This window comes from Lampetra planeri, chromosome 21, assembly GCF_965212315.1.
Source record: "Lampetra planeri chromosome 21, kcLamPlan1.2.h2, whole genome shotgun sequence".
Lineage (NCBI taxonomy): Eukaryota > Metazoa > Chordata > Hyperoartia > Petromyzontiformes > Petromyzontidae > Lampetra > Lampetra planeri.
In genome coordinates this window covers 4,263,736-4,283,144 of record NC_136127.1, presented here as the reverse complement: position 1 = coordinate 4,283,144, position 19,409 = coordinate 4,263,736, and the positions used below count along the sequence as shown (strand labels likewise).

General features: G+C 43.0%; 1 protein-coding gene across 1 annotated transcript in view; it reads right to left on the bottom strand.

Annotated features, from left to right (window-relative positions):
• Nucleotides 1-4,159, bottom strand: part of LOC144724537 (voltage-dependent L-type calcium channel subunit beta-1-like) — a 177,610-nt gene extending 173,451 nt beyond the window's left edge. Inside the window, exon 1 of the mRNA XM_078603771.1 lies at nt 3,409-4,159. Within this exon, the coding sequence (XP_078459897.1) occupies nt 3,409-3,489 (81 nt within the window). The 5' untranslated portion in view covers nt 3,490-4,159. The remainder of the gene's footprint in view (nt 1-3,408) is intronic.
• Nucleotides 4,160-19,409: the final 15,250 nt, after the last annotated feature.

The window sequence follows — 19,409 nt, the reverse complement described above, 5'->3', positions numbered from 1 at the left end:
ATTTTTCGAACGATCTGAAAGATGTGTTTTTGTTTCGTATTGATTCAAGCATGCTGTTAGAGGAAATAACGCCGCTAATGTAACATCACTTCCGTGCTTTTCCCGACAAAAGTGGTGGAAAGCAACGTCACTTTTGTTTGCACAAAAGACACCTCCAGTTAATATATCATGTTCGATTAGAAAATCTAAAGATATTAAATATATATCTGAAATTGCCCTTTAGAATCTAAAAACCTGAAATCGAAAATGTTAGAATCGCAAACTCACCCGAACTGAAAACAGGGCTGCAATAATATCCAAATCCTCACGGGCTATTAAATGTAAAACCATAAAAATGTTCCGCTTACTTTCTTATTCCTGCACAACTATGATTGCAATCTTAAATATTATATTTATTCTCGTGTAAAAAAAGGTTACATTTCATTGTCTTCATTAAAACTCAGAATAAAACTAAATCATTATTCTGCACGTATAAAAAAAATATTGATTCAAGCATTTGGAATATACGGCAAAGTCTACTACACACATTTCATAAGAATAATAATACTGACATGTACACCTCCTCTGTCAATCCACTGCTGGATGAATGTCTCCTCATGCCATGCCTGTCATAGGGGTTGTTTGACCATACTTCACCGCTCTGGTCAGTACGGGTTGACGATGATGAGGAAGCCCAGGACCAGTTCATACATCATCATCCGCCACCGATGTTAACCGTAGGCAGAAATTGAATTCAGATCGCAAGCTTCATAACACAGTGTGCTAATCACTGCGCCACCACTGCCCATGCAGAACTCAGTCACATTTCCCAAGCGAGCAGGGTGGGGGGGGGCATTCTTGTATATAATTATCATCTTTTGCCAGATGTGTTCATTCCACATTCCTCTGACAGGATCAGTTTGTTTTGTGTAATACTATTGTTAACCTCCCAAATTGGTAGCTATTTTGTTCACCTTGACGATAGCCCAAGCTGACATCCGACCTGGATATAAATATTGCATCCTTATGGTTGTCAGTTGAGTGCCCTGATGCGCAGCATTATTACACGATATCCAAATTCATAATTTATAGATAAGTATGGATATGAAACACACACACACACATACCCACAATTCAAATTTCAGCTATAAATCAGGTAAATCAGGCAGCTGGGCTCACAAACATGAATTGTATTTCGATTTAAAGCTTTCGTGACTGCAGGGATTCATCTTCTTGGTTCTTTCGGTAAACTAACGTAGAAGGGAAATAATAAAAATAAAACATAATAAAATAATTCTCACGACGTTTCAGCCACAACGCAAGCAGCCGTCCTCAGGTGAAGAACAGGTCTGTCGGAAAGACAGACCTGTAAAGTCACGTAGACAGCTGTCTTTCCGACAGACCTGTTCTTCACCTGAGGACGGCTGCTTGCGTTGTGGCCGAAACGTCGTGAAAATTATTTTATTATGTTTTATTTTTATCATTCTATTATTTCCCTTCTACGTGACTTTACCGAAAGAACCAAGAAGATGAATTGTGTTATTGCTTTAAGGAGGAGACACCTTCAAGACAATGCATTTGGCACGAATCATTCCCGCAATACCACGCACCCAGATATGCCCAACCCTAACCCTTCCGAATTGGGACCCTAAATATCTGAGACCTATTGAGAGCATGACAAAGGAACCCTGCTGCTGTTATTGGAGCGAAACCCACAGTGTGTTAGCACGCACAAAGACAAACATCCCACGTAAAGCCTTAATCGAGTGTTCGGGCAAGTGCTGTTAGCGAGCACCTATGGAGGCCGGAACGGTACACGAATGGGGTTTGTGGCCAACACCATGCCCAGCCGCCTTTGTCTCCCGAGGTGGCGATATTTACACACCGCATTAGTTACTCATTCAAAGGCCAAGGGGACCATGGGGAGGCGCAGGATCAGTTAAAATAATCGTGACTGGTGTTGGTTGTGAGCGGGAAACGAACTAGGGTCGCCGGGTTCGTAGCACGCCACCCACTGCGCCACCGCTCCTCCAACACACACACGTGCACGTGCACGCGCGCCAGCACTCACATAGGCACATATATTCACGCTGCATGCAAACACGCATGTACTTGCACACACACACATTAGTCCCACAGGCGTACACATGCACTCACACGCGTGCAAAATGGCACACTCACAGTCCCACGCACATACACACACTCTGTATTAATAAGAGTTCCAATCTGAACTCAGACAGGAGGGACATTGTAACCATTACAATGCCCGAGTACTGGCAGAGAGCTAGCTCTGTGTTTCAACGATCTCGAGTCACAATGCCGTAAATACGCCAGGTTGTGCAACTCAACTGGCCCCCGCCACGAGAATGTGTAATTGACTCCACCGGGCTTTTGACCATTCGAACGAGATGAGCTTCAGAAACAGTTTGGCTAATTTACGGTCGCGTGCGTGGCATAATCCCGACGCATTGTTCGTGCGCATTACGAACCCGGCCACCCGAGTTCGATTCCCGCTTACGGTCAACACGAGTGGCGCATATCCGAACCAGTCCTGGGCCTCCCCTAGGTCGAATCAGCTCCAATTGAGTACCTGGTGCGGTGTGTAAACATCGCCGCGAGGGAGACAAAGGCCTTCATATGTGCTCGCTAACAGCACTTGCCCCAACAGTTTGAGAAGGCTGTGTGGGGGATCTTTGTACATAACGTTTTGTCAACACACTTGCTGGATGAGTGTCTCCCAACGCCTTGCTAGTCGTGAGGGATCTTTGACCATCCATACTTCACCACGCTGGTCAGTGCTGACAGTCGAGGACAATGGATTTAGTTGAACTGCCCTCTGCTGCCCACACTGTCCACAGCTCCTACCTTTTACACATCGTGGTCACGCATCCAATCACTATCCAGGCTCAATGTCTGCCGAGCTGTCGAGGTCTCACGGCGTCTGGCACATTCTGGGTCATGTGGCCACAAGGCAAACGTTTGTGTTTTCAATCCAGTAAAATAAAATATCTATATGGGCGTGTGCGCGTATTTGACACCGTAATTGTATACACTTCCATCATTCTCAATATTTCAAGTAAACACTGTCTCCTTTCTCAAACTGCACACACAATACATACATGGACATTCAACACAAAATGCTGGGGCATTACCAACAACACCCATACAACAAGACATGTACACCACACAAGCACCGCAAGGACATTGTACGTGTATATATTCCTGCAGTCACAAAAGCTTCAAATCAAGATTCAAATCAAGAATGTGTTGTATCGGTCATACGTATATTATAAAATCGCAACAATTAGTTCAAAGGTCACTCAACACTTACTTGATAGCTACCCGCACATGCACCTGTGTGTGTGTGCACATGCACGTGTGTGTGCACGTGTGCAAGCGTACAAACACATCGCACCGTCGCTCGCTTACCTGTGTGCCGTGACTATCCAGAACATCCATGGGGATATCCTGAGATGTTGATGACTGCCTCGACATGTTTTGTTGCACCATTTAATTGGCTGTCATTAATGTGACTCCCACGTTCTAGGACGACGTCGAATGCCTTTTTCCTTTCCAGTTATCGTCTCCTCTTCTCTTCTGCTGTCCCCTGCGTTTTCCTTCGCGCCGCCAGCAGCAGCAGCAACAGCAGCACGTGATTTTGTAATCCCAGCGAGATGCGTGTGTGTGTACGATGTGTATCTAAGACTCAGTGTGCAGTATATGTACTATGTATGTGTTGTGTGTATACACACACACACACAATATATATCTAGATAATAAGACCGGATTTAGACTTGTGTTGTACACAGCGTGTGCGGACACGCGTGTGTGCAAGGCTGCCGCAGCCACCAGATATGTGCACGATGCCAATATACCTACAGTTTATGCGTATTCGAGCGCGGTGTGAATGTGTGTATGGCTGCGCGCGTGTGTGTGTGTGTTCACGTTTTAAATACTAAAGACTCCTCCACTGCACACCGTTTTAACAACGTCACGTTACGCGCTACTGTAGACATACGGCGTCGGCTTTGTCGCGGTTGAGTCGCCGTGTTTTCCTAACCAGTAGCAGGACTTGTAACAATAGCAACAATTAATACTGGTTATGTACTACTACCAATAATAGGAGGCGTGTGACCGTTCACTAAGGCGGACCGGTGAGACGCTCCTCCCGTGTGCAATGCACGAGAACTGCCGCTGTCCTTGGTGCTGATTTCTGTCCGCGCCTACACGGGGCTCCTAGCGATTGGGCGTTCACATTTGCTACGTGAAGGGGCAGGGAGGGGAGGGGAGGGGGGAGCTAAAGGGCCGAGCAAATCGCGAACTCGTGAATTATTCATGAGAGATCATTGGTTCTTATTGTTCTTCGAATGATAATCGTTTGCCTCGTCGGTGGCGTCGAGGCGTTGGCTGATGGTTTGCATTGGAGGCATCGTTTGTGGGATGTCGCATCAGCGAAATTGGGGTTTGCGCTTCGAAGCAATGGTTATTGATATGCGCCAGTTACACCGTCGTGTCGTGTTGTGTAAGCTATCGATTGGGTTTGGTGGTATATGCCTAATCGATTTGAGTCATTTAAACTGTCCACCTTTATTCCCGATTTTTTTTAACAGACGCGCGTAATTTAATTAGAGCTGTTTGAAATGTATTATTTTACATAAGATATTACCAGAATTATATTTGCATAATTAGGTTTGAGACCATGGTTCTGATTGCTATTATACTGGTGTATTCTGGAATAAGAGTATGATTAGTGATAGATTTTGAATAAGAGTTTGCATTGTGGCTACATTTACGTTTAGTTGTGAATTATTTGGTTACAGTTTGCTGTTATGTAATTTTTTCTCGCTCGATTACCTGTGTGCCATATCATTTTTACGATCGTACAATAATGATATATACAGGGTGGCTCAACAGTAAGGTCAGACATGGTTATTATATTTATTTTAATAAATAACATTGGGTTGTTTCATTTATTTTGACAGATGTTCAAACTAACTTCCATTACTCTCTGGTTCTTTCGGTAAAGTCACGTAGGTAGAAAAATAATAGATCACGACGTTTCGATCGCCACACAAGCGATCGTATTCAGGTGGGAGAGATAAAATATTAACTTAATTAATATGTAAACAAGTTGTTTTAATGCCAATTTTAAAATAAATTCAATAACCCTATGTACTCTGACTTTTCGACCTCCCTGTATATATAAGACAATTAATCTTGATATGGTTATGCTTCGTTTGAATGGCCATGCAAAATTTATCGTTGCCCTCGACTTGGGAATGTGTAATTCCGACAATACACGTTTATTTTATTTTTACATTTCTAGATGAACGGTTAAGGCTTTGATTAGGATCAGAGCTGATGTTTGGACTCTCCTAAGCATGAAGGCTGTTGTTAATCTCAGTGTTAGGGATATGATTATCGCGAGTGGCTCCGCTTCATCTCATTATCTCAAGGTAAAATAATCATGGCAAGACACCAGCTCAAACCGACTTCTTCAAATGAACGAATCAACGCCCAAGGCAGTGTCAGAAGGCAGAATTCAGGCAGCTTTTAATTGAACCATGATTCAATCGCCATCATTAATATCCGGCCTTCTTATAACTACATTCATAATAATGATTACCCATCGCAGCCTTCATTATCATTATTGTCAACTTCCCCACCCCACCCTACATCCATACGAACCCAATACACTCTAAAGCATCACCACTGAACGACATCATAACCTAACTTCCCTAACATTGCACCAGCTTTATTAACATCATCGTAATAGCATCTCCACACGCAAGTCGTAACCACATAGATGGCTAATCAAGCACAATCACGTCATCGTCGTCATCACGACCGAAATTCATACAGCCTACATCGCATTGTTGCACAGACACCACCATCACTACCCAGAGCCACATTCACCCCATCGCCATCACTCCTTATATCCACACCATCATCGCCATCACCAGCCATCTGTCAATTTACTCAATCACTATCGCTACCAAACCGTCTGCACACACACTACCATCACCATCACTACCCAACCCTGAATTAACTACATCATCATCACCCCCCGATATATACTCCACCATCACCAGCACTACACAAACCCCCCATTTACTTCATCACCATCACTGCTCGACATTCACCATCAAAACCATCACTACCCAAACCCCCAAACACGATGACTACCAATCACCATCACAACCAATCCACCTCCTCCCATATCACCATCACCCCCCCCCCCCATTCACTCCATCACCATCACAACCAAAGCCCACTACACCCACACCACCACGACCATCACCATCGATCCATCACCAGCGTCTCCAACACAAAAAATAACAAAGACGTTCACGACACAATACCACGTAAAGCATTCGTAAGGATTTACGTCCTCCTGAATCTAAATGAGCTGCGGTATTTAAGTGTAGCAGATATTTATGTTGGTGATTATCGTAAATGCGCACCACATGCGGTATATTTCTTTAGATTAATAGATCTATATGCGCTGTATAAACCGTACAATTCACGTGAATTGCGCTACGTAGTAAATGCACATAAACGTGTTCAGAATCAACTACACGCGCGGACAAATGTGCCTGGGCACATCCACATGTGCGTTCGCGATACTCTCACAGAGGAGAGGTTGCGAATAGGGATTATTCACACATCCATTAATAAAGCAGATTAAATATTAACTGGAATGGAAATGATGCATAGACATTGATGTTATTGACGTGCAGAGGAATATAAACATTGCACAAAAAAAACACACTCGATGAGCAAAACATTCCGGATAAAGCTTTGACTCGTTCGTTTAAAAAAATAAAAAAAACGTGTTTTATTCCTAAGAAATCAGATTTATAGTTGAACATAAATCCACGTATTGGGGTCGAGTAAGCACCACCACCATCCCATAGGGATCGGCAAAACAACGATGACCGGTTCGTAATTCTCTCCTGAGTAGACCCTTCCCCGACTTAGTCAAGTGGGATTTCCACCACACATGTAGTCTTTTGGCAGGCTCAACCCGAGGTATGGATGAGCCTGGATAATGCTTGGGTGGGTGACCACCATACACAAGCAGGTTGCTAAAAAGCTCCTGGGCAAAGTGGTGAGCAGCAGAGGGCAATGCAGCAAAACCCATAGTTACATGTATGTTGAACTTCTTTCACACCGTACGTAGCCACCCCTGCTTGTACAATGCTTCCATGCTTTCACGTCTTCACCAACTAGGTACAAAACAGCTTTTGGTAAACGGACATTCTTAGTGGCTGCCCCTAGTCTCTGGAATAATATAACCACAAACTCGATTAACAGTCTATACCCACACTCAATCATCTTAAATCACTTCTTTCAAGCGCATTCCTGCCAATCTGCCACTGCTGAAGCACGTAGATGATATACAAATCCTTTGTTAATTATTATTCCGCATTTGAGTCCTGTTCTGTTGCAATGTGTGCAATGTCATGGTGATTGTTATGATTGTTAGTGTTACTTGAAATGTGTTGTTTTCACAGGAAAACTATTTTACCAAAGGTGTTACTATTCCTAGTTTTGCAATATTTTATCGAATCTTATTCCTCACTCTAGATGCACCATTTTGCAATATGTTTCTCTAATCTTAATGTTAACTTGAGTTAAATATTTAATTCATAATTAAGTAATATATTGTGTATTTAAAAAATGTGTTGACTTTTTTCATTGCTGTATTTATTGTATTGATAATTTTTATGCGAGCTGTTGCAAACGTGTTTTAAAATCTTACAGTTATTTTTTGCTGATGAAACCCGGTTAAAGAGCTTCTTAGCTTACAGGGCAATTCTAAATAAACTGTTCACTGTTCAACTCGGGCTGCCCAGCATGGTAACTCCCCACTACCCGCAATGCAGTAATATCCATCGTTGTTCTGCGCCCCCCTTCCACTAAGGCGTTGGGAGGCCCTCATCCAGCAGTTGATTGACAAAAGGGCTAAACGTGTAAATGCAGAATGAATGAGTAATTAATCATGCCCATGTATTGGTACTGTTTACATGAAACGCAGACAATGTTCCAGCTACATGAATTCCGGTAACTCGAATTTCAAGAAAATCGTGTTTCCCAGTAGCCACGCTTCTTTAGAAATTCTGAAAAAAAAGGTTTAAACAAAACTGCTCTGCCTGAGACTGACTGCCAGGGCTCCTTCCTGCTGGGCCTTGTAATGTGATGCTAAGCCTCCGGTGAGTCCAGTATTTGTTTTTCTTTTTTTATAACCCTTGTGGGGGTAGGGAGTTTCGAAGCAGTGAGACGTGAAGGGTTTTAGTCACTGTTGTTGTGGAAAAAATGACAAATGAATACGCGATCAAATCGTATACGTAGGCTTTCACGACCAATATTACGTATGGTTCGTAATCCGTTGATTTTAGATTATATCGTGTCGTGTTTAAGGTCATTTCTCTTGGAACGATAACCCTCCGCCACCCGACAATAGCCAATTGAATCAAGTTGTCACGTGCGCAAATATGCTAATTTATTTGTGTTTTCAGTAAACCGAACGAGTGTTGAGAAGAAAGCATTATTATCGGGACTTTTGCCTGATTTATTCTAACTACACGATGGACATTATTATTTTAGAAAAATTTCACGTAATACCTACACGATCAAACCCGAATTATGAATCAACAATCATCAGACCGTGAACAACAACAAATGTAAAACATTTCAGTGTCTCCATGCGAGACTGAGTTTGGGGATGCCTTCATGAGAGAGCCAGTGGTGGTAACTCCATATTTCTATGACAGGGGGCAAGTTGACCCTTAGTACACCCACTGTTGCCCGCCTCCCCCAGAGTAGTGCTAATCTCATCAAACAAGAAGGGACAATGGGATACATTTACCTGGGATTTCAACTCAACACTGTAACTTGAGCATTAACATTTACACTCCGATTTAATAGTAACCATGAGTAATTCTTACATACTGCACCCGGCAGTATAGTCTATTGGCAGGTCGCGTGTGGTGGGATAATGTGTGGGTCTGATTGCAGCGGCGTGAGCCAGCAATTGCAGAGCTGCACCTTTACCTTGTGCTTCCACTATGACATTCATTCAAGGTCGCCGTGGATTCTCAGTGTTGCACACACAAAATGAAAAACGTGGGCAGGTGCTCCAAATTGAGGGCAACCACATTTATCGTGATAATCTGTAAAATTCAACAGCACGTGTGTTTTACACAGCAATCTTCAACCGAGTCGCCATTAACCACGTGACTGGGGTACAGGTCAGGCTACTCAATAACCCTGCCAGCCACCTACAGGCCCGACTCAGTATCGCATGCTGGTGTATGCACGTGCATTAATGTACTGCACACCACATGAGGACCTTCACAAAACCACACGTTACTACCTTGCTGCACGAGGAAATAATTAACAGAGTGATCAATTCCTCATGTGCCACACTCTCCCCCACAGAATGAATGTCGTCTCGACACTCCATTTTTCCCCTTGCAAACATTTAGCAGTATTTATTTTTCCTTAAACTGGTCACGAAAGGAGTTTATGAAATCGTTAACACGTTCCTTCGGAGTGGGCAGGTAGGAACTTGGTTGGACAGCGCATTCGTGCACGACAGCCAGACAACTCATACCTGGTGGGCAGTGTGGAACCTGTTGTTCCTACCTGTATAAAAGATAACTTGACTTGAGGTAGCCAGGCAGCCAGCCAGGTAGCCAGCCCCCTTAACTATCGGCCCCTTCCCCTTGCTTAGGCCCCTCCCCTGACCAACCCCCCATATCCTTAGGCCCATCCCCTGACCCCCCCTCCCTTAGGCCCCTCCTCTGACCCCCCCCCCCTCAGGCCCCTCTCCTGACTCCCCCCTTCCTTAGGCCCCTCCCCTGACCCTCCTCCCTTAGGCACCTCCCCTCTCCGTACCCGGCAGTAGGTCTCCACCAATCAAAGAGCTGTTTGTAAGGTCTCCACCAATCAAAGAGCTGTGTGTATTATATATTTATTTATGCACGACAGACAGACAGTCAGACAGACGGACAGCTAAATAATCCCTGGTGGGCAGTGTGGAACATTGTTCCTACCTGTAAAACAATTTCTCTAGGGATCATATCCCTTCCAAGATAGCGCCACTCCATCAGCTCTCTATGTTGGGTTAGCTCCAACTCTTTGTGCACGAAGAGATAGGAGTCTGAGCATTGTATTATGCTTTTACCAGATACTCTGGTATTATTAAACCACGCTTCACATTTTACTGACCAGAAATGGGTAGGATTCTTTTCCCAGTACTTGTTAAGATAAAATCCTTTCCAGCTTGTCAATGCCCTATGGATTTAGCTCTTAGGCACTTACTTATCGGCCTACCAACATACATATATACAGGTAGTCCTCTACTTACGATGGAGATGCGTTACGACGACCCCATCGTAAGTCGAAAATATCGTAAGTCGAAGATGGCCTAGCCTACCTAGGAGTCTTAAAGAATGGTGATAATTTAGCAAAACAGAACAATTTACAGTACCGTACTGTATAAACGATCTACTGTATGCATTTATTAATTACAATAATGTATTGCACAGTAAAATTAAAAAGTAAACAAAAACAAGGTCAATTCTTAGCCTACCTATATGAACTGCAATTTAATAGAAACTTTTCTCAGGAAACAATCCTATCTGCTATAAAACTTTTAACATGCATTAAACGTATGCATCGTATCGTGGTAACCCTAAAATGAAATCGCTAAAGCTACGTATCATACATGCATTGAACGTATCGTAACGTATCATATTGTACTGTACTCACCAAGATTCTGTCCGTCGTCTGCATTCTTGAACGATGTTAGGTTGCTGATGGCGACATTAACTTCGTTGTCGGAAGAGGATGGCGATGATCAAGTTTCAGTATCGTACCTCGTAGGCTGCTGCGTTTGCCTGCCGCGCGAAATGTAAAATATTTTACAATTTTGTCGTATCGCTATCGCCATCGTAAGATCGAAATATCGTAAGTCGGACCATCGTAACTCGGGGGGAACTACCTGTACAGAACCTTTCAAATTATTTCCAGGCCACTGTATGACTTGCTTTTAACAACACCTAAGTATTTTCAAAAGAAAAAAAACAGTACAGGGAACAAAATCAGGCCAACTGATTAGCAGAACACCAATAACATGGACAGATTCCCACCAAAGGGTTCTGATACAGTTGGTGGATCACCTATCCAGTCCACCGATATTGGCATACCCAAACTTTAATCAACCATTCGTCTTACATTGCGATTCCTCTCAAGAAGGCCTGAGAGCTATCCTTTACCAGAGGCAAGATGGAAGAATGAGAGTCATAGCATATGGGTCCAGAACTCTCACTCCACCAGCGAAAAATTACCACCTTCACTCAGGCAAGCTGGAATTTATGGCACTAAAGTGGGCAGTTTGTGAAGGTTTCCAGGATTCTCTGTATCATGCCCCTTCATTTGTGGTATAGACAGACAATACTCCCCTCACCTATGTCCTCACCACTGCCAAACTCAATGCAACTGGACAAAGATGGGTTGCCGAATTGGCCGACTTTGATTTCACAATCAAGTACCGCCTGGGTACAACCAATGCAGATGCTGATGGACTGTCAAGGATGCCACTGGAAAATGATGGATTCATAGCTTAGTGCACTGAAAAAGTCAGCCCAGAGGTGATTAGTGCTACAATGCAGGGAGTCACCATTCAGCATGAGGAATCAACAGCCTGGTCCAGATTGATAACAGTCTATGCCATAGAAATACAGGAGGATTAAATTTCGATTTAAAGCTTTCGTGACTGCAGGGATTCATCTTCTTGGTTCTTTCGGTAAAGTCACGTAGAAGGGAAATAATAAAATAATAAAAATAAAACATAATAAAATAATTCTCACGACGTTTCGGCCAGACCTGTTCGTCACCTGATGACGGCTGCTTGCGTTGTGGCCAAAACGTCGTGAGAATTATTTTTTTATGTTTTATTTTTATTATTTTATTATTTTCCTTCTACGTGACTTTTTCAGGAGGATTGTGACTCACTAGCTTGCTCGGTTCAACCGATCCCACGGGGTGAACTCAGACAAGCCAAGCAAAGAGACCCAGTAATTTGCAAAGTATTGGAGTACAAAGACAAGTATCAAAGGCCCACGGTAAAAGCAAGCCAGACAGAAAACCGAGACGTGAGGGCATTATTAAGAGAATGGGCAAAGCTTCACATCAGCAAGGAGGGCATTCTGTACCGGAAAACCAATACCAGGACCCAGCTGGTATTGCCTAAACTGTATCACCCATTGGTCTATAAAAAAAAATGCATCAGGAAATGGGCCATCTTGGCGTGGAAAGGACATTGAACTTGATCAGAGATCGATTTTATTGGCCCAGGATGAAAAACGACGTCGAGCATTTTGTAAAAGAAAGCCAAACGCACCAACACAGGCACTTTTGTCTAACATCAAAACCACATACCATTTTCGGATGGTTTCCATTGATTTCCTGCACCGATAAACATATAAGCAGGGACATGAATATATCCTGGTTGTAATGTATTATTTTACTGCAAAAACAGTGGCTGGCAAGTGGTCCAATCACTACGCCCTTAAATTTGGGTTTCCCACAAGAAAATTCAACATGATCAGGGAAGAGAGTTTGAGAATCAACCTATGGCCCAATTGAAGGGAAATTGTGGAATAAGAGGCTCCCACACTACTCCATACCACCCACAGGGTAATGGACAGGTAGAGCGATTCAAGAGGACGCTGCTCTCAGTGTTAAGGACTCTGACTGAAGAGCAGAAGACAGATTGGAAGAGCTCCTTAGCCAAGGTAGTACATGCCTATAACTGTACTCATAGTGAAGCCACAGGATTCTCACCTTTGTATCTCCTGTTTGGGAGGTCTCCAAAACTACCAGTGGATCTTATTTTTGGTTTCGAATACCAGGGAGAGGGAGGATCCGATAAGCAATATGTGGAGAAGTGGAGACAGCGGATGGTGGAAGCCGACAGAATAGCATCCAACTGTGCAACAAAAGAAGCCACTAAAGGGAAGGGCCAGTATGACAAGAAAATCAATGGGGCAGAGCTACAGCAAGGCAATCGTGTCCTGGTGAGAAACATGAGTGAAAAAGGGGGACCGCGCAAAATTCGCTCCTACTGGGAGGACAAGGTGTATATTACCATTGGGAGAAAAAGTAATGACAGCCCAGTTTATGAGGTGAAACCTGGGAGCGGTGAAGGGAGAACCAAGGTGATTCATCGGAATTTACTGCTACCTTGTGACTTCCTCCCAATTGAGCAGCCATCACAAAAGCAACGGAGTAAGAAAGCAATAAAGAAAACTCACCAAACAAGGACAAGAGGCCCATGGAAAGACACGTAGGAACCAACAGTGAGTTGGAAACGAATGAAGAATTTGAAAGAGGTCATTACAGTTGGCCAAAAACTGATAAGCAAGCTCCAGTAATACAGGACACAGTCACCATTAAACCCAGAAGCTGAAATATTCCACCCACACAAGACAGAAGGTGAACAACAGTTATCGGCAGCAGCCAAGGAATATTTATCAACAGCTGGTACAGAGAGCAGTGAGACAGATTCAGAGAGTGAATATCAGTTCACTGAAGCAACTGAGGGAGAGATCTTGCCGAAGGGATCAGAATACAGTGAGACCGTTTTGGCTGTAAATAATGAAGAAGAGCAGTTGAGTCCAGCAAGTGAATCTGCAAGTGACTTGGAACAGAGTGATGAAGAGGATGAAAATAGTCATCACAACAGGAGACTCCACCCTCAAAGAGAGAGATAAGACAGCGAAATACACTCACCTATGACAAGTTGGGCGAACCTACCATCATGAGAGGGAGCCCGGTAGCACAAGGGATAACTGTCGGTTGATACTGGAGTCCATGGTGAAATAATGGACTTTTGACTACAACATGGGTGATCAAGACAAAATATAAGCAGTGATATGGTAAAGTGTTTTGTAAGCGTTGTGTTTAATATGTTAAGAAGTGGTTATTGCTTAAGATGAAACATAAAACAAATGATACAGATAATCCCGGAAACGTTCGCAAACTGCCCATTTTAGTGCCAGAAATTCCAGCTTGCCTGAGTGAAGGTGGTAATTTTTATCTGGTGGAGTGAGAGTTCTGGACCCATATGCTATAACTCTCATTCTTCCATTTTATTTTTCGATATGTATCGCACCTTGCTCTGGAACAACGCACATTTCTTTGCTGACAGTTTGATACCATGCTGTTGATACCGACGCAAGACTATTTGTACATGCGGGACATGATCTTCAAAGTACTTTCTGTGAACAAAGTTGTCATCCAGGTAGGGCTGACAGATTTCATCCCAAAAGCCAGACAGGCAGTCCTCCATGCTCCTCTGGAATTCTGCTGCTGCTGAACTCAAACCAAAGGGAATACGCACCCACTCATATAATTCCCATACTGTGATAAAAACTGAGGGGCAAGTTTCTTCATCAAGGAAGCCTTGATGGTAGGCTTTCCCTTGGTCTAAAACAGAAAACCAAGAACTCCCACTCAACCTGTCAAGCATGTCTTGGATCCTTGGAATGGGATGCCTGTTAGGAACAGACTTCTCGTTCAGCTCTCAGTAATCACAACATAGTCTCAGGTTTTTGACAATTGTTGAAGAATATGGTGATATTGTTATTGTCACCCAGCCTCGATTGATCAAGTCTTGCAGGTAAATTATTTTTTAGCTTGATAATTGGTTTTTTACCCCTTTATCTAGTAACAAAACTGACACCTTTTTTACGAGGAGTCATGTTTGCATAGACCGCAATACCTGCAGTCATAATGCAAACAAAAAGCATAACTCTGATAATGTGTGCACTGTCCTTGAAGTTGATTGGTCCAGACCCGAGATAGCTTTCCTTAGAGCCTAGTCTCACATGGGTTGGACCAGATGCGCCTTTCGTAAAAAAGGTGTCAGTTTTGTTGCTAGATAAAATGGTAAAAAAATAATTATCATATTTTTTACTGGCAAATGAGGTACCAATGGTATTTTTTAGCTTGTTTTATCTCTCAAGTTCCAGGCTGGATGCTTCATTGACTTTTTCAATCAGCATATCATCAGTGACAGTGATGTCATCCAGATGGGGCTTCATTTGGAATTGTATAGGGTCACTGAGCAATCCTGTGTCTTTCGACCTCAGGAACTTCCTGCGTGCCAAATCTGGATTGTACTGGTCATCAGCTCCTTTTTACTTAGATGGAAAATAAGTCTGTCCTTTAATTCGATAGCTCAGAACAAAACGTTCTGTGCAGATTATCTGGGTTCCTGAGAGGTATTCATCAACTTATGATAGAGATCAGATGTGCTTTCTTCTGTATAGTGTCCCTTCAAAATGGTTTTTAACTTGGAAATAGTCAAATCAGTTTTTTATTTCTCACATGTCCCTCAATTTCAGACCAGAACTGATTGCTCTGATTACTGTCAGGCTCAGCATGGCCCTTACGGATTCCTGTGTCGATGTGGTGCATCAGATTGGTGTAAGATAACTTGTCTTTCTGCCCTCCTTCACCAATCTGCCCACAGATCCTGAATAATCTCCGTATTGTAACTTCCGGCACATTTCCTAGTCTGGCAATTCGTATGGCATCCAATGCTGCTGTGGTTTTTATTCCACCTTCACTTGAGGTTTTCTTTTCCTCAACGGTTTTTCTGGATTCTTCTTGTGACTCTTGTATTTCATCATCCATATCTTCAGATATTTTTGATGGTGGCAGTGTTTGACCTGTTCCCTTGCTGTCTTTGTATTTCTGCTGTATTGTCTCAATGAAGACAGCAGGGTTTGAATATATACAGGCCTCATTATCTTCTTCTTGGTATTCAACTTCATCGAGTACTCTTTCAGCCATACGAATTAAAGCCCATTTGCTTTTATCTTCCCCAGTCTCATCATCATGGAAACACTTAAAATATCTGCATGTTTCCATGACCTAGGCTCTCTGCAGCTGATTCAAAGCAGCACTGGCCTTGTCCTGCAGCTGTTCCAGCGCCATGATGTGAAGACCGTTCAGATCCTTACCCGACTGTCTTGACATATGGTGCCCGTACAATTGCTTGGTCCGTCTCGTTGTAAGAGTTGATCCCTGTCAGTGAACTATGGGAAACTCCTACCAGGCTCACCAAAATATGTTGCACACTCGAAATGAAGAACATGGGCAGGTGCTCCAAATCGAAGGCAAACACATTTATTGTGATAATCTGTAAAATGCAACAGCAATTGTCACACACAGCAATCCTCAACCGAGTCGCCATTAACCACGTGACTGGTGTACAGGTCAGGTTAGGAGCCGTCCATAAATGACGTCACGCGATTTTGGACGATTTTTGACCCCCCCCCCCCCCTCGTCACATGGCGTCACAAAATGTCAGACCCCCCCCCCTCAAATATGATGTCACAAAGCTCGCCCCCCCCCCCCCCCCAAAAAAAAAACCATGCTTCAAATCGCTTTAAACTATTGTCATTGTAGTGCGTATTTAATGTGCCGCGGCACTCTGATGTTGTAGGAGAAAACATTTATTAAAACGTATATTTAATTAAGTAGAACGTGTTGTCTATATTTATTTAAAGTTGCGCATTTTGATGTGATGTCACATTTCTCACCCCCCCCCCCCCCTCGTCACACATCGTCACAAATGTCTGACCCGCCTCCACCCTAGGTGCGTGACGTCATTTATGGACGGCCCCTTACTCAATAACAGTTTTCCTTAAACCCATTCCACTACTGATAAACCATCTTTGTCTTTAATCATAACCTTTACACTTCACTATTCGAATATTACTTTAATCCTAACCTGTATGTCTATCTATACCATCCACTTATATTGATATCTTACACCCATTATCTGTACTGTATAAGTACTGTACTTGGCACCATTGCAAAACTTACTACTGTACATGTGTTATATTCTTAATAGCGTTGCAAGCAGTCATACTCTGGGTGAATGGGCATGGCTATCGAATAAACAGTATTAGGGCTAGAGAATTACCAGTATTAACTACAGGACATCATCCTAAACAGTGTACAGTGCCAAACCCCCTCCAATTGAATTTATCACAAACTAACAATTCAAAGCCACGCTTAAAGACGACAACATTTCTACAACTATCAAAAACAACATTTGGGTCCTTTACCTGTAAAATGCAACAGCACGTGTGTCACACACAGAAATTCTCAACCGAGTCGCCATTAACCACGTGACTGGTGTACAGGTCAGGTTACTCAATAACCCTGACAGCCACCTACAGGCCAAAATAAGTATCGCATGCTGGTGTACACACGTGCATTGATGTACTGCACAACACATGAGGACCTTCACAAAACCACACTTTACTCCATTGCTGCACGACGAAATAATTCAAAGAGTGGTCCATCCCTAATGTGCCACAGAATTCATGGCCGTCTGAGGCCATGAATTGAACTTCTAGTCAGACGGCGACTGAGCCCATTGCCATAGTTCCAAGGGCAACGAAGGACCACCTTGTTGGGAAGTCAACAGCGGGGCTGTCTTACGAAGAGACGGGCCTTGCCATGGGAATGTCAGGTGTTTATGACTGCCTAAGGGCCGAGATGAGCACCGTCTCGTGCTGTTTAATCAGCGAGACACTTTGAAGATGACATGGAAATACGATGTGGGAATCCAACATTGGTCTTTCTAAAAAGATGACGGAGCTATCATTGTAATTTGGGATTTACACCGCTTGATTATGGCCACCGTTGGGAATGAGCACTGCTAAATATGTTTATGGTATCGGCAATGATATTAGAGCAGTGACACGGCGGGTAGCATACTGTGCGATGAATCTGGTCACCTGAGTTTTATTATAGTCAAGGCTAACATCAGTGGTGAACGATGACGGAACCTGTTCTGGACTTTCTCTCTCCACTGACCCACACCAATCACGAGAGTGAAGTATGCTTAAAATAATAAACTCCAACGACCGATTAGTGCATGTGGAGGTGTTCGTACGCCTGTGGATTAACAAAGAGCTGACATTTAAATGCAGAGCATGGTTATTGACAGGGAGCGTCACAATCTCACGAATACATAAAAGCACTCATAGATATAAATAAAGGCGACCCACTGACCACTCCATTCCAATATGTTTCAACGGGAACGCATCTTTTGCATATTTGAAATGTAGAGAGCAGCCAAGGGCACCCCCGCACCTGAAGTGCTTTCTGAGAGTGCCAAGAGCTTGCGTTACGAGGGAAATGGAAGGAGAAATTAGGCCAGGTAAAGTGCAAATGTTGTCGAGGTTGATCAATATTTGGATCAAAGTTGCATCGTCAGCAGAAAGTAGGTTTCTGATCACTCTCTGGCAGGATTCAATATTACCGCCTCTAAGTTTCATCTACCATGTTATGGATTGTTTTTCTCTGACATATCACATTGAAACAATAACGTTAAACGTTCAATACTGTGTTGTATACGTTAATTGTGCAAGTAATAATTTCCTCATAACACTCAACATGAATTTGCGGAATAATTAAAGCAATGCCCGCTGCTTACAAAAGCAAGTAAGACTCACCGAGGCTTTCCTTAGAAAATAGAGAAAACAAAATAGCATGAGTATTGTGAAAGGTTGAGAAAAGTTTGAAACAGAATTCAAAATATGAGTTTATTACGCTAGCTGGGACTGGTTGAAATTATACCTTAAAAGTAGACCTGGGAGTTTGTCTCGACTGGGTAATGAGTACAGGGCCTGGCAGATGAAAGGAAGAAAGCGATGGCAATGTGTGGCAACATCATTGACATTGGCTGCATTGATTATCGAGCCAGTGTGGCATTTAAAACACTGAACTATTTCAACGAGCCACATCAATGAAAATAATTAGGCCATCCCGGTGCTCAGGAATATTCAGTACCGTATTAAAACAAAAATAATAACATAACATTATGTAGATGTTTTACAAATGGAACTTTCTACATTATCAACAGTGCAAACATTTCATTTGCAATCCTGGCGATTAAACATTTCCTCAGGTAATTTTAAAAAGAAAAACAATGTAGATTTGTTTTACAAATGGAACTGAAAACGTTACCAACAGCGTGAGAATGTGCATTTGCCTGAATGCGTGTCATGGAAACTTCGTAACGAGAAACTTCGCAATTATTTGAAGAGTGTACGGTTTCCTGATGTTGATGCTCCAAAATTGCCAACCATGGGCATATTAAGGTACGTTTATGCACAATTCATTTCCAGCCGTATCCCCAAGTCACATTTAGAGTACAAAAGATGAGTCCCCATATTTCTTATGGATTGTTGTTAGCAAGCATTTCTTACGCCTGGCCACAGTGCATGAAGGCAAAGTGTGGCCAGCGCCACACTAATCTATCTTAGTCTCCCCAGTGATGACATTTACCCACCACACTCGGCGCTTAAGGCTTAGTTAACATTTGACGGGAG